Source organism: Stenella coeruleoalba, assembly GCF_951394435.1.
Source record: "Stenella coeruleoalba genome assembly, chromosome: 10".
Lineage (NCBI taxonomy): Eukaryota > Metazoa > Chordata > Mammalia > Artiodactyla > Delphinidae > Stenella > Stenella coeruleoalba.
The window spans coordinates 101,284,982-101,299,120 of record NC_137156.1 but is presented as its reverse complement, the minus strand read 5'-3'; the positions used below and the strand labels follow the sequence as shown (position 1 = coordinate 101,299,120).

At 43.5% G+C, this 14,139-nt stretch overlaps 1 protein-coding gene across 2 annotated transcripts in view; it reads left to right on the top strand.

Annotated features, from left to right (window-relative positions):
• Positions 1–14,139, top strand: part of CCDC174 (coiled-coil domain containing 174) — a 32,979-nt gene that overhangs the window by 17,018 nt on the left and 1,822 nt on the right. Inside the window, exons 7-11 of one of the 2 annotated variants that reach the window (XM_079933027.1) lie at positions 654–796; positions 1,536–1,630; positions 2,168–2,300; positions 4,035–4,187; positions 5,612–14,090. In XM_079933027.1, coding sequence (XP_079789153.1) covers positions 654–796; positions 1,536–1,630; positions 2,168–2,300; positions 4,035–4,187; positions 5,612–5,910 — 823 coding nt within the window. In that variant the 3' untranslated portion in view covers positions 5,911–14,090. Of the gene's footprint in view, positions 1–653; positions 797–1,535; positions 1,631–2,167; positions 2,301–4,034; positions 4,188–5,611; positions 14,091–14,139 lie in introns of those variants that run through there. The other variant, XM_079933028.1, reaches the window with a different exon arrangement.

Sequence of the window (14,139 nt, the reverse complement as noted above, 5' to 3'; positions counted from 1 at the left end):
GAAAGTGTTTAAGAATATACTCTTGGTTATCCCACAGCAGGTGGGGGCAGGCAGGTAGTTAGCTTAACTTTTTGTTTATACACCTTTGCATTTTGAAGTAAGGGCTTTATGGCTAGAATTTTTTCTGTGGTGCCTAAGACACACCCAAGAGGTAACTTGCTAAAACATCCCAGGGAATAAAATTCTAACCAAGGGCAGCTGTTGTGTGGAAAGCGTTGGGAGAAAGTCCACCTTGTCCACATCATCCAGGTTCAGGTAGGCCTGGGCTTGGCACAGGGAAGAAAGTGCAGAAGCCCTGAGCCACCTGACAGGACATGAGGTCCTGCATGGGAGACCGTCCACAGGAGGCCCGTAGTTCCTCCTCTCTGCCTCTCCTGCCCCCTCCATTCAGCCCAAGACCAGGGTGGGAAGGAAAGTAATTTGTCTGAGTGGTGAGGCAAGATTTCATTATGCTAATGTAACATGTTGCTTGCTTTGATTAAAGAAAGGTGAAAATAGTTTTTGCAGGTTCCCAGTGGTATTGTGGGTCAGAAGCCTCTGTAAGGAACTGTCTTCTTCATAACTAGAGTTACTCATCCATGATCGCACTCCTGAACTGAAGCATTGCTGTGTCACAACTCTTATCTAAGATGGTTTTTGCTCGATTTTCCTAGTTTCGTTAGTCCTGCAAATGAAAAAACCTTACTATCTGAAGATATGAGAAAAGAACTCCAGCGCCAGCAATGGGAGGAAGAAGAGAGGGAGTCCCTGAGAAGACCAATGGGGCCCGTACATTACGAAGACATTCGTGAAAATGGTATAGTCATCTGGCAGCTTTTTTTTTTTTTAATTTATTTATTTTTGGCTGCATTGGGTCTTTGTTGCTGTGCACGGGCTTTCTCTAGTTGCGGCGAGCGGGGGCCACTCTTCGTTGCGGTGCATGGGCTTCTCATTGTGGTGGCTTCTCTTATTGCAGAGCACGGGCTCTAGGCGTATGGGCTCAGTAGTTGTGGCACACGGGCTTAGTTGCTCCGCGGCATGTGGGATCTTCCCAGACCAGGACTCGAACCTGTGTTCCCTTCATTGACAGGCGGATTCTTAGCACTGCGCCACCAGGGAATCCCCCATCTGGCAGCTTTTTTAAATCATTTTTTTATCTTGAACAAATGACAAGCATAAAAGGAAGTATTCGTGAAGCAGCAGCTCTTATGTGGAAATAAAAGATTCTGCTTTCGGAATTGAAAATACCCCTTTTTTCACTTCATAGCCTAAAAATATTCATATTGGGAGTATCTTCCTAACAGAGGGTCTATTAATCCGAGTTTGCTCCCCAAGAGAAGTGGAGACAGCCTATGACTAAAATGTTAATGAATATTTGTCACTTGGCAAACAGGATGGAAACAACTTCTAACTTTTGTTTTAGCTGCTTCTTAGAAAAACAAAACAAAATGTGTGAGACATCATTGTGTTACTTTTTGCTGTGGTAGGAATTTGGTCTGAATTTAATTCACTGATCAGGGAAATCTAACCTTTTGGATAATTTTGACTTATTTCAGAGGCCCGGCAACTTGGTGTTGGATACTTTGCCTTTGCCCGAGATAAAGAGTTGAGAAACAAGCAGATGAAAACTTTAGAAATGCTGCGTGAGCAGGTACAAATTAAACTCAGTTGATGTTAAAGATTTGAGCGGTTGGGTTTCTTGTTGTACCGTACTGCAAAAAAATCTAGTAAATTAATTAGAAATTTACATTGCTATTCAGAATGCAATTATCGGTTTCATAAAGGTAATTGCGATATTATTTTGGTGTTTCAGACTTTAAGATTATAGTTGTTCAAAAGTAACTTGTATAACTTTGATGTTTTAAACTTGGTTTCAAATATGGCACTTTTGGAGCGGCCTGGGTGAGAAAATAGAAAGTTATTAGAGGGTGGTTAAGGAGTAGGACAGAATTTTCTTGAATGGTAAGCCTTCCAGGATACTCTGAACTCTTACTAAACTTCAGAAGACATCAGAGGGCTTGTGTAAGAGGACTTAACGGGTCTTCATGTTGAAGATCTCAAGGATGGCTTCTTAGAGGTGGCATGAAAATCAATTAGGCTATTTTTAGAATAAAATTAATTATTTCATCCTTTTCAACAGAAATATTGTGAATACGCTAATCATTTTCTAATTTTCTGTTCTGTTCAGACAACAGATCAGAGAACAAAACGAGAAAATATAAAGGAAAAGAGAAAGGCTATGTTAGAAGCAAGACTTGCCAAACTCCGACAAAAAAAGATGAAAACATCTAAAGAGGATGGAGCAGAGGAAGAAGTTAGAGGTATATCTTGGCTCGTGTTTCTAAACCACAAAAGGAAAAATTTTGTTGATGTCTCAATAATAGGACTGGCAATGTGGAAATCAGCCATCTAGTTTTATTCTCTAAGCAAGCAGTGCACCTTGGAGATATTGCCAGGAACAGTTTTTATAACCAAAGTGGCATGGAATTACACTCCAAAGAAAATTTTAGGCTGTAGACAAGGGTATTAGCAGTACATTGTGTTGTTTCATAGAACAGCATGGTTTAGTAACTGAGACTTAGGAGTAAAATACCTAAGTAAAATAATTAAAAGGTATTTTAGGATAAAATTTAGTTGTGCACGTACATGTTTTAGACCTATTTTCATTTGCTATGGCTGCGGTTTTTGTTGGTTATTATAAAGTAATGTATTTTAAAGAAGACGTGCATTCAGAAAGTAATAAAATAAAGGATTTACAAATATGGGTATAGACAGCTTACCAAGGGACTGTTGAAATGCTGGGAGCACCATTCAGTACTGTGGTCAGACTTGCTCACTGTGAGAGTTATGCTAGACTGGGATAAACTCCCCAACAGAGACACTGCAGAGACTGGCTCAAACCAGGTGGACGTCTGCTTCTCTAGTTTAACACCTCAGAGGTGGTGGGTGTCCAGGGCAGGTAGTAGCTCTGCCCTGTACGGTCACCTTTTCCCTGGCCTGTTCCTGTCTTAATCCTTCTGTCATTCCATAGAGGGTTCCTCTCACCTGCACGGTCGCTAGCTCCCCAGCACCTGTTCATGATCCAGCCCTGGGGGAGAAGGGGCGGGGACCCAGCTTCCATTCTAGGGATGTGAGTCAGGATCACACACAACCTACGGATTTACATCCCAATGGCCAGAATCCACGGGCCATCCCTAGCTGCAGGGGAGGCTGGGAAATGGCCTCTCTGACGAGGTGACACATATCCAGCTGAAGCTGGGGGGCACTGTAGTCCCAAAAGGAAGAAGGGGGTGTGGGTGTTAGGGGCACATAGAAGCTTCTCCAGCTCTCCCGGAAGCCTGTGCTAAGCCACGGGCCATTTTCTAATTCTGAACACACTTCAGTTTAGCTTTGGAAGGAGATCAGAACACTTGGGAATCGGAAAATGGTCCATTTAGTTTTGTATAAATGCTGTCTCCCTGTGACATGTTAAACTCTGTTTTGTTTCTCTGTTTTTGCTGTACTCCTGAACATCTGTCATTTCCACAAGATGTAAAGTGCCACCAGTGCTTTTTAAAAATCTATTTTCTTTTAAAATATGGCCAAAATAGAATAGCATACAGCCTGTCGCCAGGCTCCAGCTCTTCATCACCCTCAGTCCCCTTGCTTAGTCGGAGACTCTTACTTTAGTTGAGTAATTGGGGGGTTTCTGGTCCTTCGATTGTTGGTCAGGGGAAGCAGGGTGGCATAGTGGCAAACAGAGACTTGGAAATCCATCCATCCTGGGTTTGAATCCTGGCCCTTGTCACTGTCCACCTGTGTAGCATTTCTGATCTTAATTTTCTTTATCTATAAAATGGGTATAAAGTGGGAATACCAGTCCTGACTTTATTAGGGTATTACAGGGTTAAGTGAACTATTGTATACAAAATACTTAGCCCACTGCCTGGCACATGATAGATACTCAGTAAATACCGGTTATTGTTTGTACTCTCAGGATGAGCATGTTCTATTTAATTTTTTAAAGTAGTTTTAAGCTTTGTTATAATGAAGTCTTATTCCATTGCCAAAAATAGATGGAGATGTTATTGGGCCATTGCCACCAGAACCAGAGGTCATGCCAGCTCCTCATACAGCTGCCCAGAGTAGCAAAGTCGAAGTCATCGTTCAGGAGAGGAAGGATACCCGGCCTGGGGTGCCACACATCCGGGAGTGGGACAGAGGAAAAGGTAAGGGGGTCAGTTCTCCTGAACAGAGTGTGATTCTGGTGAGTCTTACTGGTCCTTGGAAGCTTAAGGAATTCTCCACATCGTTGAACTTGTTTCTTCTCAATACCCAGGAGCATTAGACAGTGTGATTATAAAAGACCAGGGTCTACAAGGCGTCATGCCTAAAGGATGAGTTTCTTTCTTTTTTTTTTTTTTTGAGAAGCACTTGGGGGAAGGTTTCTGAAATTCCCGCTGCCCCCATGTGGTCTTACAGCTTTGGGATGCTGTTTTTTTTTTGTTTTTTGTTTTTAATTTTTGGCTGCTTTGGGTCTTCATTGCTGCGCGGCTCTCTCAAGTTGCAGTGAGCGGGGTACTCTTCATTGCGGTGTATGGGCTTCTCATTGAAGTGGCTTCTCTTGTTGTGGAGCATGGGCTCTAGGCACGCGGGCTTCAGTAGTTGTGGCACGTGGGCTCAGTAGTTGTGGCTCGCAGGATTTAGAGCGCAGGCTCAGTAGTTGTGGCTCATGGGCTTAGTTGCTTCGCGGCATGTGGGATCTTCCCGGACCAGGGCTCGAACCTGTGTCCCCTGCACTGGCAGGCGGATTCTTAACCGCTGCGCCACCAGGGAAGCCCCTGGGATGCTGTTTTTCAGGAACCAGTTTTTAAAACCTTATGAAGGTTTGGTACTTTAATGTATTCCGTGTTTTTAGCAGTCTCTTTTATGTTCAGTTGAAAACAGTCTGTGTCCCAGTGTATTAACTCGGATTCACATATGGTTCCATTGGGTTATGCAGAATTGTCTGTAAATTTTTTCTGTAAATACACCACGGTCCCTACAGCAGCCTCTCTTTGGGAGAAGACTCTGGTTTATGTCTTTTTGAAAAAGATCATTTCAGTGGTACATTAGCGTGAATTGTTGGAACTGATGAGATCCACGACTAAAGTAAAAGATATGCAGATGGGTGAGTGCCTTTGGTTAGTGCTACTGTTAGAAATAGAGATGGAATACCAAGATAGATCTGGACAGGTGCCTTTTGTGTCTTCTAAAACTCAATAAAAGACAAAACTTGTGTTTTGCTATGAAGTACCTGTAACATTATGTCAAGCAAATGATTTAAGTGCTTGATTTTTTATGTTTGTCTCTCACATGCAATTTTAGTACTTTTTTGGCATTGTCTCTAGAGCCTGCCAGCCTTCTTTCTCCACAGAACCTTCCTTGAACCTTTCTCCACATGGAAGTTCTCACTCCTTTTTCTTGGCCTGGTTCCTTATCCTTTGTAGGCATCGCATATACCTTGTATTATAGTTCTGTTATTACTGTCCTTGTTCTCCAGAGAATTTAAGGCGGCTTTTAAGAAGTATATACAATAATTAAAAAGTAATAACAATAAACATTCAATGATTCAATCATCAGTTCTAATAATACTCTTTCTTATTTTTACTAGACTTTTCCTTTGGGTATTGGTTGAAGAGGCAATCAGATCTCCGGGCTGAGAGAGACCCTGAGTTTGCCCCACCATCGAATTACTTTGTGGACCAAAAAAGAACTGGTTCTCTGAGTAGCCAGGCATGGAACAGACCTGCACCTGCACAGAGTGACCCGGGGCAGCACCCTGGCCAGAGCCATGACCCCAGCTCTTCACATACATCATCCACTCCAGCCCCCAGCGGCCTACCACAAGCCCAGGCGGTCACTTTTGAAACTCTGGATGATATGATTTCATACTATAAACAAGTGACATGAACTTAAAAACACTGTAACTTGGGTCTGTACTATTGATGGTGCCTTCCTCTCCCAGAGCAGAGAAAATAACTTAACTTTAGGGACTGAACTGTAACTTTCTCTTCCTGTCTTTTCCCTGAAGATACAGACTTCAGGCTGTATTTGTCAGCAGGGAAGAAAGTGAATGGTACTGTGGGAACTCCGGCCACTTAGCTGTTCATTTCATTCTCATTGGTATGGAGATACCAGTTCATCTGGATTTACATGTGAGCTGAGGTAGAGTAAACATACTCTGTAATACTTGATACTAAGGTGTTTGCAATCCTGTCTGCTTCATACCCACTCCCAAGACTTATTCAGATTTAAGGGTTCCACTCCTTTCCTTTTGCCAGTACTACCTTGTAGGTGTCTTTGTTCCAAGCATTCAGCTTCCAGGTCATTTGGTGGAGCATCTGTCAGGAAGAATTTTAGCCTGTCAAATGATGGCACATGAGGGTACACTGGGAGGCAAAGTGATCTAGTCTCCAGGAGGACCCTGACACTAATGGAGAATTAAGCATATCATTTGAAATGAACAGGAAGACCAGGGAGGACTTCACAGTCCAGAAAGGTAGACATTGACGTCACTTGCTCTTACTATCACTCCTTTTTGAGTGGCGATTATCACAGCCACGCTTAGTGGGCGTTCATTAAGTGTGTATTGAGTGATGGGCACATGTGGAGGTTGCTGGGCATGGTAAGAGCTGTGCTCCTTAGCCACCAGGGTTGGATTTTCATCTCCACCTGCCTCCCTGGTTCTCCCGCTCTGGGCCCTGATCTCTCTTGGGAGCTGAGTCATCTCAGCCTGGGTAGGATGGACTTGCGCTGGAGTGAGGGACAGCAAGGTCCTTTTGTCTTTACTAACAAGTGGGTGAGCAGAACTCCAGAAGGACTTCCTGTGCCTGTACCATTCCCGTCCTCTACCTACTACACCTCAATGTTCTCTTCACAGCTGCAGACAAGCAGTAGAAGTTGACCACCAGGTCCACAGGGCTGTTACAGCTGCCTCCCAGGCCAGTGAGTCTTGTAAGAAGGTGTTAGAGCAGGTCCTCAAAGCACCTGCTGGAGCCTGTGGTCTCTGTTCCCACAGCACAGTGGTGTTGATGGGAGCACAGAGAGGGTCCGTGACTAGTCACGTGATATCTAAGTGGCAGATTGTTTAGGTGCATGTTTGCTTCAGACTCATGTTTTCTTCAGCACCCTCTGCTCTCAGTCTTTTGCCCCAGTATGGATCAGTAATAGACAAAATTCCAAATTCTTGCAAACTTAACCTCTGAAGTCCAGATCAAGGGTGGAGTTGCGAGACCTATTAAATGGTCATTTTGTCAGCCTGATCAGGCAAATATCTCTCCTAACAAAAATGAAAACCAACTGACCCAGCTGCCTTTTTCTGCAGAAATTGACAAACTCATCCTAAAATTCATATGGAATTGTAAGGGACCCAGAATATCAAATATTCAAAACAATTTTGAATAAGAACAAAGTTGGGGGACTCACTTCCTGATTTCAAGACTTACTACAAAGCTACAGGGATCAAAACAATGTGGTCCTGGACTTCCCTGGTGGCACAGTGGTTAAGAATCCACCTGCCAATGCAGGGGACTTGGGTTCGAGCCCTGATCCGGGAAGATCCCACATGCCGCGGAGCAACTAAGCCTGTGCACCACAACTACTGAGTCTGCACTCTAGAGCCCGGGCCCCTAGAGCCCATGCTCTGCAACAAGAGAAGCCACCACAATGAGAAGCCTGCACACCACAACTAGAGAAAGCCTGCGTGCAGCAACGAAGACCTAACGCAGCCAAAAATATATAAATAAATAAATTTATAAAAAAAACAATGTGGTACAGACATATTGATAAATCACTGAAACAGAGTTGAGAGTCCAGAAATAAACCCATACATCTATGGTCACTTAATTTTTTGACGGTGCCAAAATCATCCAGTAGGGAAAGAACAGTCTTCTACAGATGGTTCTGAGACAGCTGACTCGCCACATGCAAAACAATGGACTTGGACTCATACGTCTCACCACATAAAAAACAAAAGCACCTCAAAATGGACCAAAGGCTTAAATGTAAAAGTGTAAAACCAACTGAAACAGCTTGTAGGACAAAAGGAGAGGAGACAAAAAGAAAAATTGGAATACTGAAAGGAAAAAACAATTATTAGATATCCTAGAATCATAAGGAAAAATAGAAGAAAAGAGAAGGTGAATAATAGACTAGAGAAAGATGGGAAGAGGTTGTGTTTATAAGGTAGAGCAGAAGGTCTCGAGAGGCATAGTGTTGAGAAGGGATGGGAAGACTAGGCAGGCAGCAACAAGCACATGAGTATAGGAGGCAGTGGTCACGGAAGGGGCCCCCAAATAACCTTTTGTCCTTGCCCAGGGCACCCACGTTGGACGGCAGAGCAGCCTGTGCATGCTGGCTCAGGGTCACTGTCGACTAATAACTGTAAGTTGGATATTCTCTAGGATTTCAAAGACTGTATAAGCCTTTTTCTAATCTCATTTTAACAGCATATGTTGAGTGTTTTATGAGCCCAGTTGTTTTATCCTCTTCCATTTCAGACTCAGGGTCCTTCAGCGTTAACACAATTCCAGTTTTAGTGTTTCTTGTGGGCCTGTTTTGTAGGAGTGTGTCCAGCAGATGGCACTGGAGTTCTTAGGCTGCAGACCCGTGCTCTGGTAGCACTGCCCAGTAGAAATGAGGTATAAGCTGTGTGTGTCAGTTTCAGTTTTCTAGGAACCACATTTAAAAAGTGAAATTAATTTTGTGGTATACAGTCATCCCTCTGTATGTGCCAGGACCTGCCATGGAAACCAAAATCCGTGGATGCTCAAGTTCCACAGGCGGCCCTCTGTACCCACAGTTCTGTATCTGGTTTCAACCAACTGTGGATCCTGTAGTGCTGTAGTAGTATTGAAAGATACGCGCATAAGTGGACCCTCACAGTTCAAACCCATGTTGTTCAAGGGTCAACTCTATTGAATCCAGTATATCCAAAATATTTCAACATTTAATCGATATACAAAACGTTTAATGGGATATTTTGCATTTCTTTTCACACCAAGTCTTCAAAATCTGTGTATCCACTTACAGCCCATCTTAATTCAGATGCTAAATTTTCATGAGGAATACTTGATCTGTATTTAGATTTCATAAAATACATTTGAAAGTAGATTCACATACCCAGGTTCATCCAAACATACTGAAAACATTTAAGAGTTTGCCAATAACTGAATTATCAAGTTTTAAGTTTAATAAAATGTAGTTCCTTAGTCTTACTATACCACATTTCAGATGCTCAAAAGACACAAGTCTAGTGCTACTGAATGCACAGCACAACTCTAAATGATCTGTTTTTACATGTTCTGTGGTCTGACTGTACATAACTCTCCTGTTAGTAACTAAAGGGTTGGCAAACACATCTCTTCCAAGCATACATTAAGCATTCACGCTACTCCTATGGCTTGTTTGACTTGGGAGCTAGCAGTGCTGAAATCTATCAGAAAGCATGACCACACCTCATTCGTGGCATTGTGGAGCTAAGCGAAATATTTTGGATCAGAAATTGCTTTGAATTATTTGTTTTCATTGTAATCTTTTCTCCATGCCTTTGTGTGTTTTGATACAGTTCGTTTGAATTGGCTAAATAAATCATTTTGTTTGCTTGCAAAATTCCCAAAGGAGAAACTTTAAATCCATATACATGAGATTCCTGCTATGTTTAGCGGTGCATTTGCTGAAGACTTGTGGGATAATTTATTTCCTCTTAAAGCCATAGTGCAACCTGGGAGATGGCTATCAGCTGACCTTTTTGTGACACACAGATGAGGCAGTAGAATTTAGAATTTGGAATGGACGTGGGTACTGGTCTTTACAGTTAATACAACACAGAGCAGCCACGCCATATGTGTTTAATTTTTTTTCAGCCAGTGAATTGAACTAAGTCAGTTATACGTCAGGCAGTTCCTGTAAAAAACTATATGGCTAAGGCAAGTCGTGATAATTGAAAAGAAATTTGTTAACCTGCTGAGAACCATGAGAGAAAATGAAACTCCCGTGGTCCTGGCACCTGCCCTGCTGGTAGGTGGTGAGGCATTTGCTGGTGTGGACCCGGACATTGGCTTAACGTTCAGAGCATGTGTGGGGGGCAGGGCAGAGTGGGGAGAACGGTGGGATGGTGTAGATCATTGTCTAGGAAGATGGGAAAACCAGAACAATCGAAAGAATCAGGGTGTTTTAGTGAAAACCTGTCACCCAGGCTGAGTATTGATCTAATGTTACCGTTTCTCGGTAAATCCCGGCTGTTCATGTAACCATGCCCAGTAAATGTACGTCTGTCCAGTGATGGGAGTGGTCACAAATATTACTTGTTTTCTACCCTCCATTTAAACAGCATCTTTCCCCGCTACATTTCTAACTGCCATGTTCTCTCTAACTCTAAGCTCATCTGCTAGGTGGTGGTTTTGCCCCGTTGTAAAAACCTTCCCTGGGGTATGATGTGTTCTGTTTCTATTTGGTCGTTATCAGCAAGTAAGCTTCCCTGAGCTTGAACACGGGTGTAGCTCTTGACCTCTCAGTCCCCACACCACTCCTCTCTGCACAGACAGTCTCAGTTGTTCAGGGTTGATACGGAAACCAGGAAATACAAGAATGGGCCCTGCTCCCAGCCTAGGTCTCCCAGGTCACAAGCCTGTCTGAGAACATGCTGCTTTTTTTTCAGGGGCCCTCGTTTGTTGTCTTCTTTCCTAAAGTGTCATCTTTACCTTAAAACTGAAAGACTTTGTATCTCTGCTTCCAATTATGATCAGCATAGGTGTTTATGGGATGTGTAATCAATGTAGACCTACCATTTGTGTGGTTTTTTTTTAATTTAACATTTCTCAAAACTGAGCGCAAGTTATTTTTTTGCTGCCTAATACTTCATATTAATCTGCATCGTTGTCAAACAGTTCCTCAGTTGTTGGCTGGCTACGTTATTTCACTGTTAGGAATGAAGTGGCTATAAGCATCTTTTTGTTTGGTTTGACCACATTTGAAGAACTATCTTCCCTCCTCCTTTTAAAACTGTTCCCTTGGGCATTACTTTCAGAACTAAAATCACTGGGTCAAAGCGTTGATCATTTTTTTGTCTCTCGATGGGTCTTGCCGGGAGACTCATCTTAATGGCCCTTTGGTGCCACAGTGGATCCCCCTGGTGGAGGATGCAGGTGGTTTGCAAGTGGATTCAACTCGAGGAAGAGCGGTGACTGAGGTTGCAGTCTCGAGAGCAAACCTTGCTGGGCAGCAGGCAGTTAAGCTTGATCGTATGCACATGACCCCCCCTCTCCTTCCTCTCAGATCCACTCCTCTCCATAGCTCAGCCCTTCTTCCTCTCATCTGCTAGAGAATTCAAGCATCTGTCCAGAACGTTCTTTATATATTGAATGGAGAGGACAGTGTCTATTAGTTTTTCTAATTCCATTTCCATGTCTTTCGTGCATCAGGTGCGGGCTTGTTCTCTTGCCTGTCCCAGCCTGAAGCTGCACTTACTCACAGATGGCAGTCACATGGTTACATCTGGCCTGCTCACTGTCCTTACCAAAAGCGTTCTGGTTAAAACCAGAGAGAGCCGGAGACTAGAGAAAATAGCAAAGAAAATCAGGACCAGATTACTTGAGGGAGCACAGTTTAATTTTGGTTTTAAATATACAGCTGGATACAACTTCTACCCAAAAATGGATTCTTGAATCAGTGCCAGTACGAGAAGGAAGCATGCCCTTTTCTCTTTTTCAAAGCCATGCCTGAATTTCCCCCTCAGCTTCCTTCTTCGTTGGGTGCCCTTGATTTTCCCAAAGCCTGTTTAGAACTTTCCCACTTTTCACTCTTGTTCTGCTTGCGCCCCACGGTGTACCCCTGGGAGTTTGCTGGGTCTGTGCCTTTTGAAGTACTCTTTCAGGTGCATGGGCTGGAAATTGCTTTTTTACTGTAGGCAGAAATTGGGGTGCTGTGGGTACAGCTCTCCTCCTTGGCTAATCCCACTGCAGTCGTATTTCTCAAACTCCTTCCCACCACACTGCTGGCCTGTGGGAGGAGCGCCCTACAATATAGATGCCACCTCTGCTAGCAGTCCTGTGGTTTCCCATCTGCAAGATGAAGTCAGGGTTCAGCGGTTTACACCAGCTCCTCTCAGCAGGCTGCTGCCCACCCCTCCCACACATCCCCCCGCCCCCCCAAGTAACATGTAGCATCCTCAAGTTACTTGCAGTTCCCCAAACTTGCCAGGCAATTTAGAGCCTCCAACCTGAGCAAGCACTGTTCTCATCACCTGGAGTGTTCTTCCTGTCCTTGTTCACTAGTCACCTACTTCTGAACCAGTTTCTGTCATTTCCATTGCACAGCCTTCTTCAACCACTTCAAATGATTATCTTTTTCTGCTTAGCATTCATTGAGCACTTACCTCTTTTAGGCATTGTGCCAATCCTTAACACATATGCCCTCATTTAGTCCTTACAGTCCTGGGAGGCAGGGCCTAGTGTCCACTAGTGCGAGGCTCGAGGTCACATGGCCTGAGTTCTTAGCCGCCCGGTGACACTGCCTTTTCTGGATTTCCCTCTGCCTGGCAGAGAGCACTCAGACTTGGCATAGTAGCCTGTGTGCGTGTGCACTCCTCCCCTCATCTCTGTCCTGCCCTCAAGAGGAGACAGCCCGCAAAACTTTGAAGATGTTGGAATGAGAGTCGTCATTTTTCACATCCTTTATAAACTTCTTCCATGCTCTTTTTATTTCTTTGTGGGAATTGTTAATTGAAACTTTGTTTATAGCCATCTACATGGGCCTATTGGGCTATCTGTTGGATTTTCATACTATAAGTATTTTTCACTTTCTGGCATGTGGCAGCTTACTTGGTGTCTTAGTGTCGTGGAGGCTGTAAAAGGGGGAGAAGACGTGATGCTTGCCCTCTGTTTGCAGAGACCACATGAGATGCAACTAGCAATTAAAGATGATACATTGAGTACTTTCACTGAGTATATGATTACATAGCATGCAAATTCTTTGGCATGGCATGCAAGGCCCTTCATGATTTGATTCTAGACACTTTTCCAGCTTTGTCTGCTACTTTCCCATAGAGCCCCAAGGCCCCAACCATACTGATGTGTTTTGTGGTTCCCTGAACCTGCCATGCTTTAAATGTCTCTGTTCCTTTGCACATACTCTTCTTTTTACCAAGAATGCCTTCTCCCTCCTACCTGCCTGGTGACTTCTTATTCATCTTCTATGACAGCCTTCAGTGCAGCTTCCTTTAGACTTTTGGCTTTGGGTTTTCATGGCCTTTGTACATTTTTTTGGCAATGTGACCCTTATATCAATTTTGTAAGTCTGTTTTGCCTGTTGAACATTGAGCTACTTGAGGGCAAGGCCTGTGTCTCAGTGATGGAAAAATGGACGAGTGACAATGAAAATTAGATATATGGAAAGGAGGGAGTGATGCTGTTCCCACACGGCTGGTTGTCTGTCAGGAATCACATTTGGCTGCAGGAACAGAGATCTGAATAAAGGGACTTAAAGAGATGAGGGGTTCGTTCTCTCAGGTGAAACAAATTTGGAGGCAGGTGGTTAAGTGCCGGTGTGTGGGTGCCACAATGTCAGCAGGAGTCCAGGCTCTGTGCCTCTGCTCTGCCACCTTTCATGCATGGCTTCCCTCCTCAAGGTAACCTCATGGCTCCATATGGCTGCCAGAGTTACAGCCATCTCATCTATTCCAGACAAGAAGAAAGAGAAGGGCAGTGAGTAAAGAAAAAGTGTTCTCTCCATGCAGACAGACTTCTTGAAAAGATATCCAGGATCCCACCCAACAGCTCCACCTGCATCTCATAGGCCAGAATGGAGTCACGTGGTCACCTCTAGCTGAGTTTTGCAGAGATAAATACATGGTAACAAATAGAGGTTATTTGTGCGTTTAATTTAAAATGACATTTCTTTTCAAAAAAAAAAACTGTTGTTCAATCTGAAAAGACTTTTCTCCAAAGAAGATATAAAAGTGGAAAAGTGGCCAATAAACACGTGAAAAGGTGCTCTACATCATTAGTCGTTAGGGAAGTGCAAATCAAAAACACAATGAAGTACCACTTCACACCCTCTAGGATGGCACTAAAATCAAAAAGACATAATAACAAGTGTTGACAAGGACATGGAGAAATTTAAAACCTCATACATTACAGGTTT